The sequence below is a fragment of the Grus americana genome, chromosome 32 (assembly GCF_028858705.1).
Source record: "Grus americana isolate bGruAme1 chromosome 32, bGruAme1.mat, whole genome shotgun sequence".
NCBI lineage: Eukaryota > Metazoa > Chordata > Aves > Gruiformes > Gruidae > Grus > Grus americana.
Window position 1 is genome coordinate 538,949 of NC_072883.1, and position 21,838 is coordinate 560,786.

General features: G+C 62.0%; 2 protein-coding genes across 2 annotated transcripts; one reads left to right on the plus strand and one right to left on the minus strand.

Moving 5' to 3' along the window:
- Positions 1-779: 779 nt before the first annotated feature.
- On the plus strand, positions 780-19,404 carry GABBR1 (gamma-aminobutyric acid type B receptor subunit 1). The gene is made up of 23 exons (XM_054807443.1): positions 780-811; positions 4,675-4,753; positions 4,858-5,061; positions 6,198-6,386; positions 6,936-6,953; positions 8,292-8,452; positions 10,309-10,443; positions 11,435-11,605; positions 11,904-12,005; positions 12,325-12,390; positions 12,861-13,052; positions 13,146-13,388; positions 13,606-13,669; positions 15,038-15,115; positions 15,226-15,376; positions 15,738-15,870; positions 16,301-16,417; positions 16,505-16,612; positions 16,859-16,952; positions 17,195-17,322; positions 17,416-17,544; positions 17,760-17,903; positions 18,105-19,404. The coding sequence occupies exons 2-23, from the start codon at positions 4,675-4,677 to the stop codon at positions 18,354-18,356; spliced, it is 2,958 nt and encodes a 985-aa protein (XP_054663418.1). The 5' UTR covers positions 780-811; the 3' UTR covers positions 18,357-19,404.
- Positions 19,405-20,262: 858 nt separating this feature from the next.
- Positions 20,263-21,746, minus strand: LOC129198370 (RING finger protein 225-like). The gene is made up of 2 exons (XM_054807639.1): positions 21,267-21,746; positions 20,263-20,951 (listed from the first exon to the last, which is right to left on the minus strand). Exon 2 carries the CDS (start codon positions 20,927-20,929, stop codon positions 20,342-20,344), a length of 588 nt encoding a protein of 195 aa, XP_054663614.1. The 5' UTR covers positions 20,930-20,951; positions 21,267-21,746; the 3' UTR covers positions 20,263-20,341.
- Positions 21,747-21,838: the final 92 nt, after the last annotated feature.

The following is a 21,838-nucleotide window of genomic DNA, read 5'->3' on the forward strand; positions in this document are numbered from 1 at the left end:
GGGGTGGTGTGGGTGGGTGTGTGCACGCACGGGGAGGCCGTGCGTGTGCAAGGAGCGTGGGTGGGTGCGGGTGGGTGTGCTTGGGTGTGCCAGGCCCCCCAGGTGATGGGGTCGGGGGGAGGGGCTGCAGCGGAGCTGGGGGTGTCTGGGGGTGCCCCCCCCAGGGAGCAGGAACCCCATGACACACGCGTGTGACACACACACGTGACCACACTCACACGTGGCCACACACACACACACACGCACACGGGTGACAGCACAACCCCAGCGCCCCCCCCCCCCAGACCCCACTGTCACCCCCCCAACACCCCCCTCCCCCCCAGCCCCCCGCCCCTCCCCCCCCCGCCCCTCCGCTCCCTCCCCGCTCGCGAGGCGGAGCCGGCCCCTCCCCCACCCCCCTCCCCCCCCCCCCCGCGCCCTCCCCCACCCACCTGGGTCCCTCCAGCGCCCATCCCCGTGGCACCGCGCCGCATCCCCCCCCCACCCCACCCCCCACCCGGGTCCCCATCCCCTGGACCATCCGTGGGGGCCCCCTACACCCCCACCCCACCCCCCGCGTCCGTCCGTGGGCCCCCCCCGGGTTTTTTCCCATCCCTCCATCACCGGGAGTTTCCCATCCTCCATCCGGAGCATCTTCATCTCCATCCTCCCCCCCCCCTCCCCAGCTCCGGGACCCCCCCCCGGACTCCGTGACACCCCCCCACGCTCCGTGACACCCCCTCGGACTCGTGTTCCCCCCCCCGCGACTCGCTGCCCCCTCCCCCTATTTCCGTTCCCCCCCCTCCCCCCCCGCGGACAAGCCCAGGCCAAGGTAAGACAACAGCCCCCCCTCCCCCCCAAAAAAAACCCCCAGGGGGTCCCCACTTTCCTGGGTGGGGTGGGCCACGCTGTGGGGTGGGGGTGGGGAAAGCTGGGGGGCAGGGAGGGGCACTGACCCCCCCTTTTTGTAGCCAGCAGAGGGTGGGGTTGACACCCCCCCCCCCGTTTTCACGCAGGGGTTGCACCCCAATAATTCCCCCCCCCCAAACCTGCACCCCCCCAGACCCCTCCCCCCATCCGGGGACCCCTGCCCCCCCCACCCTGGGAACCCCCCCTCACCCTGGGGCCCCCTCCCCCATCCTTGCCCCCCCCCCCCCCAATCCTGGGGTCCCCCTCCCCCATCTTTTGCCCTGGAAATTTGGGGTGCTGGGGGGGGGCACCCATCACCCCCCAGCTGGGCTCCCATGGGTGCCCCCCAGCCAGCAGTGCCGGGGGGGGGGGGTACATCGGGTTTGGGGGGGCCGGGGGGGCCCCACCTGCATCCTGCGAGCTCAGCAGTAACCAAGCAACTGCCTTAGCGCCTCTAATTAGCCCTGATTAGTGCCCGGGTTAATTACCCCGGGGCCTGGCTGTGCTGGAAGGGGGGGGGGACAGGACACGAGCTTGGGGTACACCCCCCCCCCCCAAATCACCCCCCCAGGCCAGGATCGGGCCCACCCCGTGCCGGCTGGGAAATTCTTTTTGATTTATTAATGTTATTAATTTATTAATTTAATTTTAATTTGAAACGAATCGACAATAAAGTTTTGGGGTTCTTTTTTTAATTAGAAATAAATTAAATATAAAATTGATCTGGGCTGCGGCTGAGTACGGCCCCGGGGGGGGGGGGGCAGGGGGGGCTGGTCGGGGTATTTGCACACTCACGTCCCGTCCCCCCCCCAAGATGTGAGTGTGCAAGCGGGGTGTAGGTTGCGCTGTGGGTGTGCAAACGGGGTGTAGTCTGCACCATGCGTGTGCAAGCGGGGCGTAGGTTGCGCTGTGGGTGTGCAAGCTGGGCGTAGTCTGCACCATGCGTGTGCAAGTGGGGCGTAGGTTGTGCCGTGGGTGTGCAAACGGGGCGTAGGTTGCATTTTGTGTGTGTAACTGGGGTGTAGTTTACATTGCACGTGCACGAGCAGGGCGTAGTTTGCACCGTGAGTGCGCGCATAAAAGGGGATAATGCGTGTGCATCTTGCACTGTGCGTGTGTAAGCGGGGTGTGCTTTTGCACTGGGAGCGTGCAAATAGGATGTAGGTTGTGCTGTGGGTGTGTAAGCGGGGTGTAGGTTGTGCTGTAGATGTGCAAACGGGGCGTAGGTTGTGTCTGTAAGGAAGTTGTAGTTTACACTGTGAGTGTGCGAGCGGGCTGTAGTTCACACAGCGCGTGTGCGAACGGCTGTAGCTCGCACCCTGTGCGGGCAAGCGGGCGTAACTAGCACTGTGAGCGTGTAAGTATGGTGTAGTTTGCGCTGTGAGTGTGTAAGCAGGGTGTAGTTTGCACTACGCGTGCATAGAAAGGGACAACGTTGTGCGTATTGTACTGTGTGTGTAAGCAGGGCGTAGGTTGCATTGCGGGTGTGCAAATGGGGTGTAGCTTGCACAGCGCACGTGTGAGCGGCTGTAGCTCGCTCCCTGTGCGTGCAAACCGCTGTAGCTTGCAGCGTAACTAGCCCTGCGAGTGTGTAAGCAGCGCGTCGTTTGCACTGAGTGTGTAAGCAGCGCGTCGTTTGCACTCTGTGCGTGCAAGCGGGGCGTGAGCACGCATAGAAGGGGCCGCCGCACGTGCATCTTTGCGCACGTGTAAGCGGGGCGTACGTCGCGCCACGCGTGCGTGCAAAGGGGCTGTAGTTTGCACCGTGCGCGTGCGAGCGGGGTACGGGTTGCACCGACGCCTATAGGAGAGGACTTGTAAGTACGTATAGGTAACAGCCGGCGTGCAGCGTGAGCCTTGTGGGGACGCCGCGCGTGCGCTCTATAGGGGACGCTGGGTGTGCGCACGTGGGGGTATATTCTATAGGGGATCGGCACGCGCGTGTGTGTGTGTACATCCACCTGGGGGTACTCTATAGGGGACGCCGGGCTTGTGTGCGCGCACGGCGAGGTGCGTTCTATAGGGAATGGCGTGTGCGTGCGCGTGTGCGTACGCGCAGTGTGGCGTGCTCTATAGGGGCTGCAGGGCACGTGGGGGATGAAATCTATAGGGTGTAATCTATAGGGGATGTACTCTATACAGGGGCTGCAGGGCACGTGGGGCGTACTCTATAGGGGAGGTACTCTATAGGGGATGCAGGACGTGGGGCATAACCTATGGAGGATGTAAACTATGGGGGATGACATCTATAGGGTGTAACCTATAGGGGATGTACTCTATAGGGGCTGCAGGGCATTGGGGTGTACTCTGTAGGGGGTGTAGCATATGTGGGGTGAGCTCTATAGGGGGTGAGCTCTATAGGGGATGTGCTCTATAGAGGGTGAGCTGTATAGGGGGTGAGCTGTATAGGGGGTGAGCTGTATAGGGGGTGAGTTCTATAGGGGGTGAGTTCTATAGGGGGTGAGTTCTATAGGGGGTGAGCTCTATAGGGGATGTGCTCTATAGGGGATGAGCTCTATAGGGGGTGAGCTCTATAGGGGATGTGCTCTATAGGGGGTGAGCCGTATAGGGGATGAGCCCTATAGGGGATGTGCTCTATAGGGGGTGAGCTCTATAGGGGATGTGCTCTATAGGGGATGAGCTCTATAGGGGGTGAGCTCTATAGGGGGTGAGCCCTATAGGGGGTGAGCCGTATAGGGGGTGAGCTGTATAGGGGATGTGCTGTATAGGGGATGTGCTGTATAGGGGGTGAGCTCTATAGGGGGTGAGCTCTATAGGGGATGAGCCCTATAGGGGGTGAGCTCTATAGGGGATGAGCTCTATAGGGGGTGAGCTCTATAGGGGGTGAGCTCTATAGGGGGTGAGCTCTATAGGGGGTGAGCTCTATAGGGGATGTGCTCTATAGGGGATGTGCTCTATAGGGGGTGAGCTCTATAGGGGGTGAGCCCTATAGGGGGTGAGCCCTATAGGGGATGTGCTGTATAGGGGGTGAGCTCTATAGGGGGTGAGCCCTATAGGGGGTGAGCTCTATAGGGGATGTGCTCTATAGGGGATGAGCTCTATAGGGGGTGAGCTCTATAGGGGATGAGCTCTATAGGGGGTGAGCTCTATAGGGGATGTGCTCTATAGGGGATGAGCCCTATAGGGGGTGAGCTCTATAGGGGATGTGCTCTATAGGGGATGAGCCCTATAGGGGGTGAGCCCTATAGGGGATGTGCTGTATAGGGGGTGAGCTCTATAGGGGGTGAGCCCTATAGGGGGTGAGCTCTATAGGGGATGTGCTCTATAGGGGATGAGCTCTATAGGGGGTGAGCTCTATAGGGGATGTGCTCTATAGGGGATGAGCCCTATAGGGGGTGAGCTCTATAGGGGATGTGCTCTATAGGGGGTGAGCTCTATAGGGGGTGAGCTCTATAGGGGATGTGCTCTATAGGGGATGAGCCCTATAGGGGGTGAGCCCTATAGGGGGTGAGCCCTATAGGGGATGAGCCCTATAGGGGGTGAGCCCTATAGGGGGTGAGCTCTATAGGGGGTGAGCTCTATAGGGGGTGAGCTCTATAGGGGATGCAGGGTGTGTGCACACCGGGAGCGTATTCCACAGGGCGTCCGCCCACGGATGGACAGATCCTGCCCCCCGGCAAGGCAAGGTTTGGGGCTGCCCATTGCAGGCAGGGAAGTGCAGGCAGGAGGCGGGGGGTCCCCCCCGTGTCCCCCCCATGTCCCCCCATAGGTGTGGGGTCCCCCCGTGTCCCCCCCATAAGTGTGGGGCTGTCACCGTCCCTATAGATGATGCTGCTGCTGCTGCTGCTGTCGGCGCTGAGCGCGGAGCCCAGCCGGGCGGCCGTCCACGTGAACCTCACCGAAGGTACGTGACACGCGCGCGTGCGAGCGCACGAGGACAGGCGTGTGACACGCGCGCCCCCCCCCCCCGCCGTGACCCCCACCCACCCACCCCCAAACCCCCCCCAGGCTGCCAGATCATCCACCCGCCGCGGGACGGGGGGATCCGGTACCGGGGCCTGACCCCCGAGGAGGTGCAGAGCGTTCGCTTCCTCCCCTTCGACTACGAGATCGAGTACGTCTGCCGGCCCGACCGCGAGATCGTGGGGCCCAAGGTGCGCAAGTGCCAACGCGACGGCACCTGGACCGCCATGGGCCACCCCAGCCGCTGCCGTGAGTGTCCCCGTCACCGTCGGCATCGCCGTCACCGTCGGCATTGCCGTCCCCATCCCCAACCATCGTCACCGTCACCGATCACCGTTACTGTCACCAGTCCCCATGACCATCCCCGTCATCAGCATCTCCATCACTATGGCCTTCACCATTACCACCATCATCAGCATCTCCATCACTGTTGCCACGACCTTCACCATCACCATCGCTTTCACCATCCCCATTACTATGACCATCACCAGCAGCAGCAGCATCTCCATCACCGTTGCCATGACCATCCCCATCCCATGCCATGACCATCACCATTGCCATCCCCATCCCATGCCCACGCCATGACCATCACCATTGCCATCCCCATCCCATGCCATGACCATCACCGTTGCCATGACCATCCCCATCCCATGCCCATGCCATGACCATCACCGTTGCCATGACCATCCCCATCCCATGCCATGACCATCACCGTTGCCATGACCATCCCCATCCCATGCCATGACCATCGCCATTGCCATGACCATCCCATGCCCATGCCATGACCATCACCGTTGCCATGACCATCCCCATCCCATGCCATGACCATCGCCATTGCCATGACCATCCCATGCCCACGCCATGACCATCACCGTTGCCATGACCATCCCATGCCCACGCCATGACCATCACCATTGCCATCCCCATCCCATGCCATGACCATCACTGTTGCCATGACCATCCCCATCCCACGCCATGACCATCGCCGTTGCCATGACCATCCCCATCCCATGCCCACGCCATGACCATCACCATTGCCATGACCTTCCCCATCCCATGCCCACGCCATGACCATCACCATTGCCATGACCTTCCCCATCCCATGCCCATGCCATGACCATCACCATTGCCATGACCATCCCCATCCCATGCCATGACCATCACCATTGCCATGACCATCCCCATCCCACGCCATGACCATCACCGTTGCCATGACCATCCCCATCCCATGCCATGACCATCACCGTTGCCATCCCCATCCCCATCATGATGGCCATTACCCTTCCATCACCTTTCCCACCACCACAAGGTCCCATGTTGGTAGGGGCCACCCTGGGAAGGGTGTGGAGTTGACCCCCCCAACCCTTGTGTGTCCCCCCCCACAGTGAGGACCTGCCCCAAAATGCACCTGAGCTTGGAGAACGGGCAGGCGGTGACGCGGGCGATGGAGCGGGTGCCGGTGGAGGGGACGTGGACCGAGTACAGCTGCAACCCCGGATTCCGGCTGGTGGGCAGCGCCCGCAGTAACTGCACCAAGCTGGGGCGCTGGAGCACCCCAAAACCCATCTGCGAGCGTGAGTGGGGTCCCCACGGGGTGGGGTGGGGGCATCTGGGGAGGGGGCGGAGGGGTTTTATGGGGTGTCTCTGGGGTTGGGGGGTTCCTGTTCAGGTCCCCGTGGGGTGGCTGAGGGGTTGAGGGGTCCCTGGGGTGGGGGATCAGATCTACATGGGGGTTCCTGGGCTTGGGGGGGGTCCCTGGGTGGGGGGGTCAGATCTACATGGGGGTTCCTGGGCTTGGGGGGGGTCCTTGGGTGGGGGGGTCAGATCTACATGGGGGTTCCTGGGCTTGGGGGGGGTCCTTGGGTGGGGGGGTCAGATCTACATGGGGGTTCCTGGGGTTGGGGGTCCCTGGGTGGGGGGGTCAGATCTACATGGGGGTTCCTGGGCTTGGGGGGGGTCCTTGGGTGGGGGGGTCAGATCTACATGGGGGTTCCTGGGGTTGGGGGTCCTTGGATGGGGGGCCAGGTTCCCATGGGGGGTTCCTGGGGTTGGGGGGTCCCTGAGTGCCAGCCCCAGCCCCCGTGGGGGGGATGTCTCTGTGTGACTCAGTTTCCCCCCCGCAGTGCGTCGCCCTCTCTCAGGTGAGTACGTCCCCGTGTGCCCCGCCCCCCCCCCGGGCCCGTCCTCAGCACCCCCCGCTGGGTGCGGGGCCGTGGGGGCACCCCGGGTCCCCCCAGCTCTGTCCTGAGGGGTGGGCACCCCCGGGACCCCCATCCACCCCACACGGCTTCACGGCACTGAAGCCTCCTTCCTCCACCCCCCATCGCCCCTCCTCCTCTTCCTCCCAGCCTTCCTCCACCCCCCATAGCCCCTCTTCCTCCTCCTCCTCCTCCCAGCCTTCCTCCACCCCCCATCGCCCCTCTTCCTCCTCCTCCTCCTCCTCCCAGCCTTCCTCCACCCCCCATAACCCCTCTTCCTCCTCCCAGCCTTCCTCCTCCCCCTCCTCCCAGCCTTCCTCCACCCCCCATCGCCCCCCCTGCTCCTCCTCCTCCCAGCCTTCCTCCTCCCACCCCTCCTCCCTCCTCCTCCTCCCTCTTCTCCCCCCCCATCCCTTCCTCTCCCTCCTCCTCCTCCTCCCAGCCTTCCCCCCCTCCCCCCGCCCCCGCTCTCCAGCCCTTCCCATTACCCCCCCACCCCCATCCCTCCCTCCCGCCGTGGGTGTCCCCCCCTCCGTGTCCCCCCCTCTCCGTGTCCCCCCCCCTCCAGCCCCCGCTCTCCAGCCCTTCCTCCCCAGCCCTCCATTTTCTGCTCCCCAGCCCTCCATATTTTCCCGTCTCCATCCCTCCGTATTCTCCGCCCCAAATCCCTCCGTCTTCTCCGCTCTCCAGCCCTCCCTCCTCTCCGCTCTCCATCTTTCCGCTCCCCATCCCTCTCTCTTCCCGTCTCCATCCCTCTGTTTTCCCCTCCCATCCCCTTATTTTCCATCCCTCTTATTTTCCCGTCCCCATCCCTCTATTTCCCATCCCCATCCCCTTATTTCCCATCCCGTTATTTTCCCATCCCCATCCCGTTATTTTCCCATCCCCATCCCTCTATTTCCCCTCCCCACCCCGTTATTATTTATTTCCCACCCCGTTATTTTTTCCCACCCCTCCATCTCCCCGCTCTCCATCCCTCTATTTCCCTCCCCGTCCCTCCTTCCCCTCCCTCGCCACGACTCCCCCTTTCCCCTCCCCACCTCGTCACCATTCCAACCTCACCTCCGGAGAAACCGCCGACATCACCCCCCCCACCCCCACCCCACCCCACCACCCCCCACCCCGCCATCGAACCCCTCTTACGCCATGGCCAACCGAATCCCCGGTATCCATACGTCTTGACCCTGGGAATGGCGCGTCCCCCGGTGTCGCCCAAGCCACCTCGTTGGCTTTTGGTGGTGCTCAGCATCTCGCTGGTGTCGCGCCCGTCGGTGGGTACAGGCAAGAAGGCGGTGCACGTCGGGGCGCTCTTCCCCATGAGCGGGGGGTGGCCGGGGGGCCAGGCCTGCCTGCCCGCCGTCCGTATGGCCCTGGAGGACATCAACAGTCGGAGGGACATCTTGCCCGATTATGAGTTGCGGCTCATCCATCACGATAGTAAAGTGAGAGAAGGATGGGGAGGGGGGGAATGGATGGGGTGGGGGGGGGGTGGGGATGTTGAGGGGTGGTGGGATGGGGTGGGGGGGCACCGAGGGGTGGTGGAATGGGGCAGGAGGTGGCAGGGATGGGGTGGTGGGACAGCGAGGGGTGGTGGAATGGGGCAGGAGGTGGCAGGGATGGGGTGGTGGGACAGCGAGGGGTGGTGGGATGGGGCAGGAGGTGACACGGATGGGGTGGTGGGACAGCGAGGGGTGGTGGGATGGGGCAGGAGGTGACACGGATGGGGTGGTGGGACACCAAGGGGTGGTGGGACGGGGTGGGGGGACACCGAGGGGTGGTGGGATGGGGCAGGGGAGGTGGGGTGACACGGATGGGGTAGCGAGATGGTGAGGGGTGACATGGATGGCGCAGAGGGACACCGAGGGGTGGTGGGATGGGGCGGGGGGACACCAAGAGGTGGTGGGGAAGGGGCAGGAGGAGGGTGATGGCACAGGGGGGTGGCGATGGTGCAGAGGGACAGCGAGGGGTGGCAGGAATGGGGAGGGGGACAGCAAGGGGGGCAGGGGATGGGGCAGAGGATATAGGGCAGGGATATAGGGCAGGGGGCAGGGATATAGGGCAGGGGCAGAGGGGTTGAGGCAAGGGGGGCACAAATATGTGGGGCAGGGGGGCACAGCTGAGGCCAGGCGGCACCGTGGGTATATAGGGCACCGGTGGGGGGCAGGGGATATGGGGGGGGGGGGGGCTGGTGACGCAGAGCGCGGCGCGGCACTGAGGTTTGGGGTTTGTGGGGCAGAGCTGTGGGGCACAGGGGGCATATCTGGGGGGGCACAGGTCCGGGTTGGGGTGTAGCATGTATCTGGGGGGGGGGGGGGAAGTTGGGGGGCAGAGGGAGATGGGGGGGGTTGGGAGGGGTTGTGGGGTGCTGGGAGGAGCACTGCATAGGGGTGAAGGTTATGGGGCCAGGGCAGGGGGTGTGGGGAGGATGAGGATGGCGGAGGCAGCGTGGGCAGCTCAAGGTGAAGGCAGGGGCAGGCAGGGGGTGGGCAGAGGCAGGGGTTCTTGGGGGGCAGGCGGGGGGGGGGACGACCCAGGCGTCCAGCCTTGGCGTGTGGGTGGGGGGACCTTGGCCCTGGCCTTGCCCCCCCTCCCCATGCCCCCCACCCATCCTGCCCCCCACCTCCTGGCCCGGCACCCTCCCACGTCCTTCCTGTGCCTGTTTGTCTGTCCCGTGCCTCCGTCTGGCCGTCCTCATCCTCCTTTCACCCTCTGCCCCCCCCCATCCATCACCCTCCCTCAGATCCCCCCAAAATCCCCCCCCTCACCCCACCCGCCTGTCCCGTACCCCACCGAGTGCCTGTACCCCCGTCTGTCCGTCCCCTACCCCCATGTCCATCTGTCCTGTCTGTCCCATTCCCCCTCTGCCCCCCCAACCCCCCCAAAACCCCTCCTCCACCCCCCCCCCCCACTGCCTGGTTGCCACGGCAACGGATGCTGCTGGGTCTGCCACTGGGTTGCCATGGTGACGGTGCCTGGCTCCATTTCCGGACCATTCGTGCCCTGAATTATTCATAGACCCCCAAGAAAGAGCAGGGCATGGGGGGGGGGGGGGGCACCCTCCTCCTCCTCCTCCTCCTCCCCCTCCCATCCCCCTCACCCTACACCCCCCATCCCGGACGCCTGGGTGCCCCTCGGGGGGGGTCTTTGGGCTGGAACTGGGAGGCAGCTGGTGGGTTACACTGGGAGGAGGTGGGCTTGGCGGGGGGGGGGGGGGGTGGGGGGTGTCCCAGGAGCCACTTCCCTCGTCCCCAACACCCCTGTCATCATCCCGTGTGTGTGTGTGTGTCCCCCCCCGCAGTGTGACCCCGGTCAGGCCACCAAGTACCTCTACGAGCTTCTCTACAACGATCCCATCAAGATCATCCTCATGCCCGGCTGTAGCAGCGTCTCCACGCTGGTGGCCGAGGCCGCCCGAATGTGGAACCTCATCGTGGTGAGGAACCAGCTCCTCGTCCCCAGGGGTGTCCCCAGGGACACGGGGGTCCTGGGGGAGGGTGACAGGGAGGGGGGGACGACACAGGAGCTGGGGGGCCCCCCCCTTTGCCCCTGCCCCCTGCCCCGAGCACGCAGGGGCACGTCGGGTTGAGACCAAGGCGGGGATGGAGGTGGCACGGCTGCGCTTGGAGAGCTGTTGCCTGTTGGGGTGTACCGGGATGGGGTGTTGAGGTTGGGCTGTGTCTCAGTGTCCGTGGGGTGGTGCGTGCCTGGAGGCAGCGGGGCGTGCGGTGAAACGCGTGTGTGTAAACGCATGGCATTGCTGCGCACGCGGCTGTAGCGACGGTTGTTGCTAGGGGTGCGGCTGTTGCTGCTGGTGCAGCTGTGTCCTGCCGTGGCTAGGGGCAAATATGGCTGTCGCTGCGTGGGCAACTGTTGCTACTTGTCCGGCTGTTGCTTTCAGGTTGTTGCTACTTGTGTGGTTGTTGCTCCATGTGCGGCTGTTGCTGCGCGGGTGGCTGTTGCTTTCAGGTAGTTACTATCTCAGCGGCCGTACTACATCCGTGGCTGTTGCTTTCAGGTTGTTGCTACACGTGCGGTCATTGCTGTGTGTGCGGTTGTTGCTTTCAGGTTGTTGCTACATGTGTGGTTGTTGCTACCTGTGCATTTTTACTACGCGTGGGGCTGTTGCTTTCAGGTTGTCGGTATGTGTGCGGTTGTCGCTACGCCTGTAGCTGTGTCTAGACAGTCGTTGACGCTCATGCAGCTGTTGTCAGGCACATGGGTGTCACGGTGTGTCCGGCTGTAGCTACGCGCGGGGCTATTGCTGGCGCGTCTGCGGCTGTACCCGCACCAGCTGTGATTCCTGCCATCAGCACCCGCCCAACCGCCCGCGGTCTTCTCGAGCAGTTGACGATGGGCTACGGGCAGCCGTAGCGCTGTCATGGGGGAAAACGCTGTTGGGTGCTGACACCCCCCCAACCTTACAGCTCTCCTACGGCTCCAGCTCCCCCGCCCTCTCCAACCGTCAGCGCTTCCCCACCTTCTTCCGCACCCACCCCTCGGCCACCCTGCACAACCCCACCCGCGTCCAGCTCTTCAAGAAGTGGGGCTGGACCAAGATCGCCACCATCCAACAGACCACGGAGGTCTTCACCTCGGTACGCACACCGGCAACCTCCCACCCCACCCCCACCCCGCCTGTTGCTTCCTCCCCTCCCCCCCACCCAAAAAACTCTGCCCCACAACCTCTCGCTCGCCCGTCCTGGACCTGATGACATCCAGGTCCAAGCTCGGTCCCCTCCCATGGTGCGTGATGCCAACCCAACCCCTGCTTGGTGCCCCCCCAACCCCGCCATCCTCCCCGGACTCACTCTGCACTCTCTTTCCCCTGCCCTGCCCCCCTTCCTGCCTGTACCTCCTGCCTGCTCCTTGCCCCTCCTGCCCGCCCGCCACCAGACCCTCGATGACCTGGACCAGCGGGTGAAGGAGGCCGGTTTGGAGATCACCTTCCGCCAAAGCTTCTTCTCCGACCCCGCCGCACCCGTGCGCAACCTCAAGGTGAGCCTACCTTGCCCGTGCCCAGGTCCTTGTCCCCACCGAGTCCTTCTCCCCCACGGCACCCACAACCATCGGAGCCATGTCCTGCACCCCAAAGGGAGGAGAGACACCCCAAGATGCCCAAGCATCCAGGTCAACATCTGGCCACCTTCGGCCAGGAGATGGGGAACAATGTCCATGACCTGGCCATGCAATGCCAAAGTTCTGGTCCTCCTCAGAACCCTTATGCAAATTTATGCAAATGAAGATGGGTGGGCTTGACCCTCTAGGAGCGAAGGGGAGCGGAAGTCGCACCCCAAGGTGACCTGTCTCCCTGCAGCGCCAGGACGCCCGTATCATTGTGGGGCTCTTCTACGAGACGGAGGCGCGTAAGGTCTTCTGCGAGGTGAGGGGTGTGGGTGGGCACTGTGGGGGGCATGCAGGAGGATGGGATTATGGGTGGTGTATAGTGGAGATGGGTGAGTGGACATCAGGGGGACGTGGGGCAGTTGGGGTGGGGAGATAGATGGTGGGATGGAGTGAAGGGTGGTGGGACGTGTGGTTGAGTAGGCAGAAAGACGTTGGGATGGATGAGTGGAAGTGTGGGTAGATGTGAGTGTGAGGATGGATGGATGGACGGACGGACGGATGGATGGATGGATGGACAGGCAGGTGGGATGGTGGGAAGGGAAATGGTTGAGTGGAGGCATGGGGTGAAGAGCGGATGGACAGAGGTCTGGGTGGATGGACAGGATGGGGAGAAGGGTGGTAGATGAGGGAAGGGTGACTGGAAGGGATGGGATAAAGATTGATGGACAGAGGGATGGTGGAAAGGATGGGGTGAAGGGTAAGGCCACTGTTCCTTGGCCCGCACAGGTCTACAAGGAGAAGCTGTACGGCAAGAAGTATGTCTGGTTCCTCATCGGCTGGTATGCTGACAACTGGTTCCGCATCAAGGATCCAGCCATCAACTGCACCGAGGCAGAGATGGCCGAGGCCGTGGAAGGACACGTCACCACCGAGATCGTCATGCTCAACCCTGAGAACACCCGCAGCATCTCCAACATGGTATGGGGAGGATGAGGGGACACGTGGCACCCTTGGAGGGTCCACTCCATCCCATGCACCGCCATGTAACCGCCATCTTTTTCCCCATCCCAGACATCCCAGGAGTTCATTGAGAAGCTGCAGAAAAGGCTGGGAAAGAACCCCGAGGAGACAGGCGGCTTTCAGGAGGCGCCGCTGGCCTATGATGCCATCTGGGCGCTGGCCCTGGCCCTCAACAAGACCTCAGCAGAGCTGGTCAAGAAGGGGTTGCGCCTGGAGGACTTTAACTACAACAACAAGAACATCACCGATGAGATCTACCGGGCCCTCAACTCCTCCGCCTTTGAGGGCGTCTCGGTGCGTTGCCCACACCTGAGCCCCTGCCAGCCCCCGGCCCCAGCATGTCCTCTTCTCCCCAACAAGGTCTCCCATGTCCCCAATTCCTTCAAGGCGGTGGTGAAGGTGCCTTGAAGGCATCCGTCCAGGGTGCCCCTGTGAGCTACCCCAAAACTCCCAGAGAAAACGTTCTCCCAACACCCCTCCACCTGACACCCATCTCCATCCCACCCCACAGGGACACGTTGTCTTTGACGCCAGTGGCTCCCGCATGGCCTGGACGCTCATTGAGCAACTGCAAGGTGAGTGAGCGCAGGCAGCAGCCATCTCAGGGTGACGCTGTCACCATGTTGCACACAGGGACCACCACCGAGCATCCCACAAAATACCCCTTCATGGCGTTGCGGCCATGTTGTCTGCACAACAACAGCAGACAACTACCCCAAGACGCACACCGCAACAAGCCCCACCACTGCACGACTTCTCAAGGGGTGGCAACACACATGGGACAACCCCCTTGGCCATGCATCCAAGAGGATGTGTGTCCACACCAACACACAACTGTTCTTGCACGTGACGGAGGGAGGTCCAGAGGCAGAGGAGGTTTAGGGGACAAGCAAGGAGCTTGGGACAAGAAAGTCATCAAGAGCAGTCAGCATGAATTCACCAAAGAGAAGTCATGCTTGACCAACTTGACCTCCTTCTACCGGCTTGGTAGACGAGGAGAGAGCAGTGGACATTGTCTACCTTGGCTTCAGGAAGGCTTTCAACACTCTTGTCTCCGAGAAGATCCTCGTAGAGAAGATGGTGAAATCTGGGCTGGATGAGCAGACAGTGGGGTGGACTGAAAACTGGCTGAATGGCTGGGTCCATGGGGTGGGGATCAGTGGCAGAAGGTGCAGTTGGAGGTTGGTCACCAGCAGTGCACCCCAGGGGTCAATACTGGGTCCAGTCCTGTTCAACATCTTCATCAACGATCTGGATGATGGAGCAGAGTACCTTCAGCCAGGTTGCTGATGGCACCAAACTGGGAGGAGCGGCTGAGATGCCAGAGGGTCGTGCTGCCATCCAGAAGGACCTTGACAGGCTGGAGAAGTGGGCTGAGAGGAACCTCATGAGATTCAACAAGGGGAAATGCCCCAGGAACAACTCCAGGCACTAGGACAGCTCGGGGTCAACCAGCTTTGTGTGTCCTGGGCTGCATCAGGATGAGTGCTGGCGCAAGTCAAGGAGGTGCTCCTTCCCCTCCCCTCGGCACTGGTGAAGTCACCGCTGAAGACTGGGGCCAGGACTGGGCTCCCCAGTACAAGAGGGCTACCGGAGAGTATCCAGAGAAGGTCCATGAAGATGATGAAGGGACTGGAGCACAGGAGGTTCCAGCTGAGCATCAGGAACCACTTTTTCACAGGGCAGGTGACCAAGCACTGGCAGAAGGTGCCCAGAGAGGTGGTGGGGTCTCCAACCTTGGAGACACCCAAACACTGCATGGACGTGGTCATGGCCAATGGGCTCTGGGTGGTCTTGCTTGAGCAGGGGGTTGGACCAGATGACCCCCAGAGGTCCCTTCCAACCCCCCAACTGGTCTGTGATCCTTTGGGGGTGTGCACAAACGCCGGAGGGGTGTCACGCCTCCATCCCTCCCACCTGACCCAACTCCGCTACCCTTTCAGGAGGTGTCTACAAGAAGATCGGCTACTACGATAGCACCAAGGACAACCTGTCATGGTACAACAACGACAAGTGGATTGGTGAGCAGCGCCACATGCAGGGTGTGAGCAGGGATGGGGTCCCTGCCATGGGGAAGGGTTGGGAAGACCACCCCCCACCATGCCCCCTAATTGTGCCACGGGCTCTGCAGGAGGTGCCCCCCCAGCTGACTACACCAAGGTCATCACCACCTTCCGATTCCTGTCCCAGAAGCTCTTCATCTCCGTCTCAGTGTTGGCCTCGTTGGGCATCCTCCTGGCCATCATCTGCCTGGCCTTCAACATCTACAATGGGCACGTCCGGTCAGTGATCCTCCCCGTTTTCCTGGTGTTTGGGGAAATATCACACCTTTAATTTTCCATAACTGCTAAAAAAAAAAAAAAATCTCAGCAGTGTGTGGTTAGCAACACCCAGAGGGAAAAAAAAAAGGGATGATATGCTCCGCTGTCCTCCTACAGAAGATGACGGTGACAAAATGTTGTTTTTAGTAGATGTCCCAGTTCCCTGTCTTGCTGTGTAGGAGCTTTGGGTGATGTCAAGGGTCTGGTTGTAGCTCGTGGTTTCCTCTTATCTCACCCATTTCTTGCATCCCATTGGGTTAGCTGAATGTCGTGCATCATGGTGGCCTGGTGACACCTTGTCTTCTCAACAACCCTCTCCCAGGTACATCCAGAACTCACAGCCGTACCTGAACAACATGACGGCTGTGGGCTGCACGCTGGCGCTTGCTGCTGTCTTCCCCCTGGGACTCGACGGTTACCACATCGGGCCGGGGCTTTTCCCTTTCGTCTGTCAGGTATGGTGGGGTGGGGTGTTGGGGGGGGTTACAGGCGGAGTGAGGACAACCAGGGGATGGGACAGCTGCAGGAGGAACAGTTGGAGATACAGGCAGGGGATGGACAGTTGGAGGAAGAACAGCTGGAGGTACAGTCAAAGATGGGAACAGCTGGAGATACAGGTAGGGCATCCATACAGCTGGAGGAGGAACAGCTGGAGATACAGCCAGGGGATGGGGACAGCCGGAGAAGGAACAGTTGGGGGTACAGCCAGGGGATGGGGACAGCCGGAGGGGATACAGTAGGGCATAGAGCTGGGGACTTCCAAACAGCTTTCCTCAAGGGAGGTCCAGGGGAGCGGGGGTACACTCCACGGGGGTGCAGCAGAGGTGGGTACAGCTGAATTGGGGAGGTACAACCATCTCTTCCCAACCCACGTACCCTCCCCAGGCTCGGCTGTGGCTCCTTGGGCTGGGGTTCAGCCTGGCATACGGCAGCATGTTCACCAAGATCTGGTGGGTCCACACCGTCTTCACAAAGAAGGAGGAGAAGAAGGAGAAGAGGAAGGTGAGCGGTGACCCAGTGGGGTGCAGGGAGGGATCGGGGAAGGGGGCACACAAGGTCTCGGTGACACTTTATTGTCCCCACACCCAGACCTTGGAGCCTTGGAAGCTGTATGCCACCGTGGGGTTGCTTGTGGGGCTGGACGTGGTCACGCTGATCATCTGGCAAATCGTGGACCCCTTGCACCGCACCATCGAGGTGGGGTACCACTTGGGGGGTGCTCCTGGTGTTGGGGGGATGCTGGGGTGGATGCTCTTGACATTTGGGGGGGGGGATGCTGCTGGGGGGATGGTCATGGTGTTGGGGTGCTGTTGAGGGGGTGCTCTCAACATTGGGGAGATGCTCACAGCATTGGGGTGCTTCTGGGGGGGTGCATTTGCAGTGTTGGGGTGCTCCCACCCCTCGTACCCTCACTCCCCCTATCTCCCACCCCGTCACCCCCAGGAGTTCACCAAGGAGGAGCCCAAGACGGACACGGACGTCTCCATCCTGCCCCAGCTGGAGCACTGCAGCTCCACCAAGATGAACACGTGGCTCGGTGGGCATGGGGGGGGTGCAGGGGGGGTGGGAGATGGGCAGGGCTGTGGGCATGGGCAGAACTGGGGGGCTACAGGCAAGGTTGGGGGTACAAGCAGGGTTGGGGGCACAGGAACAGTGTAGAGAACCACGGGGAGACCCAGGCACCCATGGGGGCTAGGTAGGGGTTTGACCACCCATGGTTCCCCCCACCCCAGGCCAGGTGGGGGGGTCCCTGTTTGACCACCCATGGTTCTCCCCCAGGGATATTTTACGGCTTCAAGGGGTTGCTGCTGCTGTTGGGCATCTTCTTGGCATACGAGACCAAGAGCGTGTCCACAGAGAAGATCAACGACCACCGGGCGGTGGGCATGGCCATCTACAATGTGGCGGTAAGCCGGGGTGGCTGTGCACCCCCCCCCCATCTTTACCCCGCATTCTATACAGTGACATCCCCAAAAATGTCCCCTTTGTCACCCCTGCAGGTCCTCTGCCTCATCACGGCACCCGTCACCATGATCCTCAGCAGCCAACAGGACGCGGCCTTCGCCTTCGCATCGTTGGCCGTCGTCTTCTCCTCCTACATCACTTTGGTCGTCCTCTTCGTCCCCAAGGTGCCGATGGGGTCCGGGTGTTTCTTCTGGGGTGGGGAGGAGCAGTTGTCCTACGGCCTCCCTTGTAGGGTCAAGGCGTTGCCTCTGCAGACGTGGAGGCTTCTTCTCCAGTAGGGTCACGGAGTTGGCAATGACAGTCGGCAGGGGACACGGGACAGTCGGGTGTGGGTGTTGCCTTGGGAAGGGACAGCTTTGACAACCAGGGACTGTTGCAGATGCGACGCCTCATCACCCGAGGCGAGTGGCAGTCGGAGCAGCAGGACACCATGAAGACAGGCTCGTCCACCAACAACAACGAGGAGGAGAAATCCCGACTGTTGGAGAAGGAGAACCGGGAGCTGGAGAAAATCATTGCCGAGGTGAGTGGTTTGGGGGTGGACGCTTCCAGGTTGTAGCTTCAGGGTTGTAGCTCCAAGGTGTTGCTACCCGTGCTAAGAGGGGTAGATCACCTTTGGGCACCAACACCCCAACGGGGCGGTGATACGGGGAGGGGGTGCACCACTGAAAAGGGTCAGTGAGCTGGTATCTGACACAGACACCCCAAATTTGTCACCCGGCAGAAGGAGGAACGTGTGTCGGAGCTCCGCCAGCAGCTCCAGGACCGCCAGCAGCTCCGGTCTCGCCGACGGTCGTCCAACCCTTCCCGCGAGGCTGACAACCATTTCTCCCCGGGGCTGAGCGCCGCCCCAGCCCCCCCGGCCCCCTTCTACCAGCCCAACCTCCCCCTGGTCCGCTGCCTGGTCTCGGAACAAGCCGACAAGCTTGGCCGGGGCAACTGCGACGGTAGCCGCGTCCATCTCCTCTACAAGTGACCCCCCCCATGAGGGGCGGGGCTAAAGGCCAAGGGGTGGAGCTAAGCAGGGTGGGGTCGGTGGGTGGGGCTAGGCAGGGAGGGCACCGCCTCTTTGCCTTATTATTGGGGGTTTTGGGGTTTTTTTTGGTTTTTTGGGGGTTTTTTTTTAATGCATCTCTTTGTCTTGCCCTGGGGAACCGGCTCTGGCCGGGTGTCTCCTCCCCTCGCTACCCCAGGGCTCTGGGTGTCACCCGCCCTCGACTGTTGTCAGGCGGAAAACTATGGGGTGGGGGGGAGAAGGGTGGTTCTTAATTTGGGGGGGGGGGGGGGCAGAGTGAGCAAGGGCTGAGTTAACAACATGGAACACACCCCCCCCCCCCCCCAGAGTCCCCTACAGTCGTCCCATCTCCCCTACAGCCGTCCCATCACCCTCTCCGCTCCAGTCGTAGCACACAGTCGGACAGTCCCGCTGACTTGTCCTTCTCCAACTTGTCCCTGCTACACGCACACGATGTCCCCTCCATTGCCCCACGCTGTTGCGCACAACCAGAGCTCGGCTCCCGGTGTAGCAAACCGCCTCCCTGTTAATCCCCTGTAACAGTGTTATTGTAGCCCGTGGTTGATACAGGTGACGTGGGGACGCAGGATCAGGCCCAGGGATGCAGGCGGTTGTATCGCAAGCAGCGATTGCTGTACTTTAATGTCAGGCTGTAGTGTACAACTGAGTCTAGTTAAGGCTAGTCAGACTGTAGTGCACAACTTGTATGTACAATCAAATCGTATTGCACATTGGGATCAGTTACTGTAATGCACGGTCCGGCTGTAGCTGACGGCTGGTTTGGGATCAGTTGTTGGTACAACCGAGTCCGGTTTTTATGCTGTATCGTCCGACTGTAGCTCACAACCGCCTGCGGTGAGGTGTGAGCACAGGCGGAGAGTCTGTGGCTTGGGCTGTATGTTCGAGCGCCACGTTAGGTCGGGTCCTGTACGCGCAGACTGTTGTATCCGGGGTCTGGTTTCTCATATGTACAGTCGCACTTTAGTGGACAACCGGACCCTGCTTCTTCTCACGTGTCTGTTGTGGTGTTTAACCATGAAAGGGGAACTACACCCTACCCCAACCGCCAGGGTTGGGTCCCTCCCCAGACCAGGGGTACACCGGTACAGCCGGCGAGCTGTAGCCAGCTCACAGTCGTCCTCTGGCAGTTGGGGTGTGGGGTGACAGCAAACTTAAGAAAAGGGGCCGGCTGCTTCTGGATCCAACTGTCCCTGGACACAGTCCATCCAGCAGCAGGTACAACCACCCCAGCTGCTTCAGGGCGACGGTGTTCACAGCCGCACAACCACCCCTGTGTCCTTGATTTGACATCACTCCCCCCTTCCCCCCCCCCCCAAAAAATCCATTTGGCTGCAAATGTCCAACCCCCCCCCCCCCCCCAAAAAACACACACTGGCACCAAACACTGTCCCTACCCCGTGCCACCGGTACCGGGGACGGTGCTGATAGGGGTTGGGGAAGGCGGTGGCTGCGCCAGGCACTGTAGGAGGGGAACAACCCACTGGGTGGGGGGAATGAAATTAAACACACCATCACCCCTAATCACCCCCAAACCAGGGATACAGTGATCCCGGCCATGGGGATCCCCCTTCCTCTCCCTCTGCTGAACCAAAACCGGTGATTTACAGCCCAAAAATGCAGCCCACAACCACAGGAGTCCTGGCCTGGGGAGGGAGCGGTGAGGGGGGGGGGTGTCCTTGGGATCAGAGCTGGAAGAGAAACACCAGGACAGGCGGTATCCAGGAAAACAACCGGGTTTAATACGGGGGGGGGGGGGGTGGGGCCGCACAGGGCTGGTCCCGGGGTCCCCCCAAAATCCTGGCCCCAAGGTGGGTGCTGTGCCCCCCCCCCCCCCCCCCCCGCAAGAGCCATGGGTGTGCAAGGGCACTTGTCCATGGGCCACCAAGATGCTTTGGGGGGTCCCTGACATGAGGGGGGGCCCCCCCTTAATATGGGGGCAAGCCTGGCTCTCCCCAGGTGTTGTTCGTCACCGCCCCCCCCTCACTGCACGCCACAGGCTGGAGGAAGAAGAGGAAGACTCCGCAGAGAACCAAGCCCCCTCCCACTGTCAAGGCCACCGTCAAGGCCACCGCTCGGTAAAGAGACCGCCGGCCGGAGGTCCACGACCAACCCCAGCTGGGGGGGTCGGGGGGGTCCGGTCGTCCCAATTCCAGGCTGAGGGTCACGGTGGGGACCTGTTCGGGGGATTTGGGGTGTCCGGGGGAGACGTAGAGCAACCCCTTGGGACGGCTGAAGCGGACGGAACCGGTGGGGCCAGGGGGCAGGAGAGCCAAGAGATCGAGGCAGGTGGGCAAAGCCGGGGGTCCGCGGCGGCGCGGTAACGCCGTGGGACGGCGACAGACAGGACAGGGCAAGGTGGGGGCGTCGGAGGCCACCACGGTGACTTTGGCCAGGCACTCGAGGCAGAAGGTGTGACCGCACCCCAAAAGTTTGGGCACCTTGAAGAGACGGTCGTAAGGGGCGAAGCAAATGACGCAGTCCAGGGGGGGACGCCCCTCGGTGTCCCCCGCCATGGCGGTGCCCGTCGCAGCGTCCCTGGTAGGCAGAAAAGGCGAGACGGTGTTTACCCGGTAGCGATAAGGACAAGCGGCAGCATGGGGTTGGGGGACACCAAATCTATGGGGTACACAAGCCAAATCACCCCCAAACCCATGTCCCCCACCCTGGGGTGCCGAGAACCCCCCTTGGTGATACTGACCCCCCCCCCCCAAAAAAAAAGTATTTTTGGGGGGGTTCAACCTTCAAGGTGGAAATTCCAGCATTCCCAGCTCAGCCAGCGCCCCCCAACTCATCACCCTCTCAACTGGGGGGCGCTGAGTTGAGCCCCCCCCAAACCCTCATCCTCCTCACCTGCACCCCGAGGTGCTGGCAGCGGGAGCTCACCGAGACACCGCTCGGCTCCAGGCGCAGCCGAGATCGAGGAAGACGTTTGTCACCGTCACACCCACCGAGGTTGCCCTGCCCCATGAGCCGGGGAGAGGCGGGGGGACGGTGTGTCCCCCCCCATACACTTGAGGAACACCCCAAAACCCAACACCGGCCTTAAGAGGGGTCCTGGGGACCCCAAACAGCCGGTTCCCAGGGCAGATCCCACTGCCCCCCCCCACCATGGGGAGGTGCCAGATCCGTCCTGGCTTTATCCCAACCTTTTCTTCCGCCTTCTGCCCCTCCCCGGTGCTGGGTGCTGCTCACCCCCCTCAACAGGGGGGGGGGGTGAAAGGGGGGGGCACAATGGCAGGGGGAGAACCCCAACCTTTCCTGAGGGGGGAGGAATGAGGCAGGTCCAGCTTGGGGACACAGGGAGGACGTGGAGCCGCACCCCCACCCCAGGACTCAGCCACCCACACTGGGGACCCCCTCAAAACACCCAACGGCGTGTGTGCGTCCGTCCCCCCCCCCAGCCCCACGGCACAGGGAGGAGC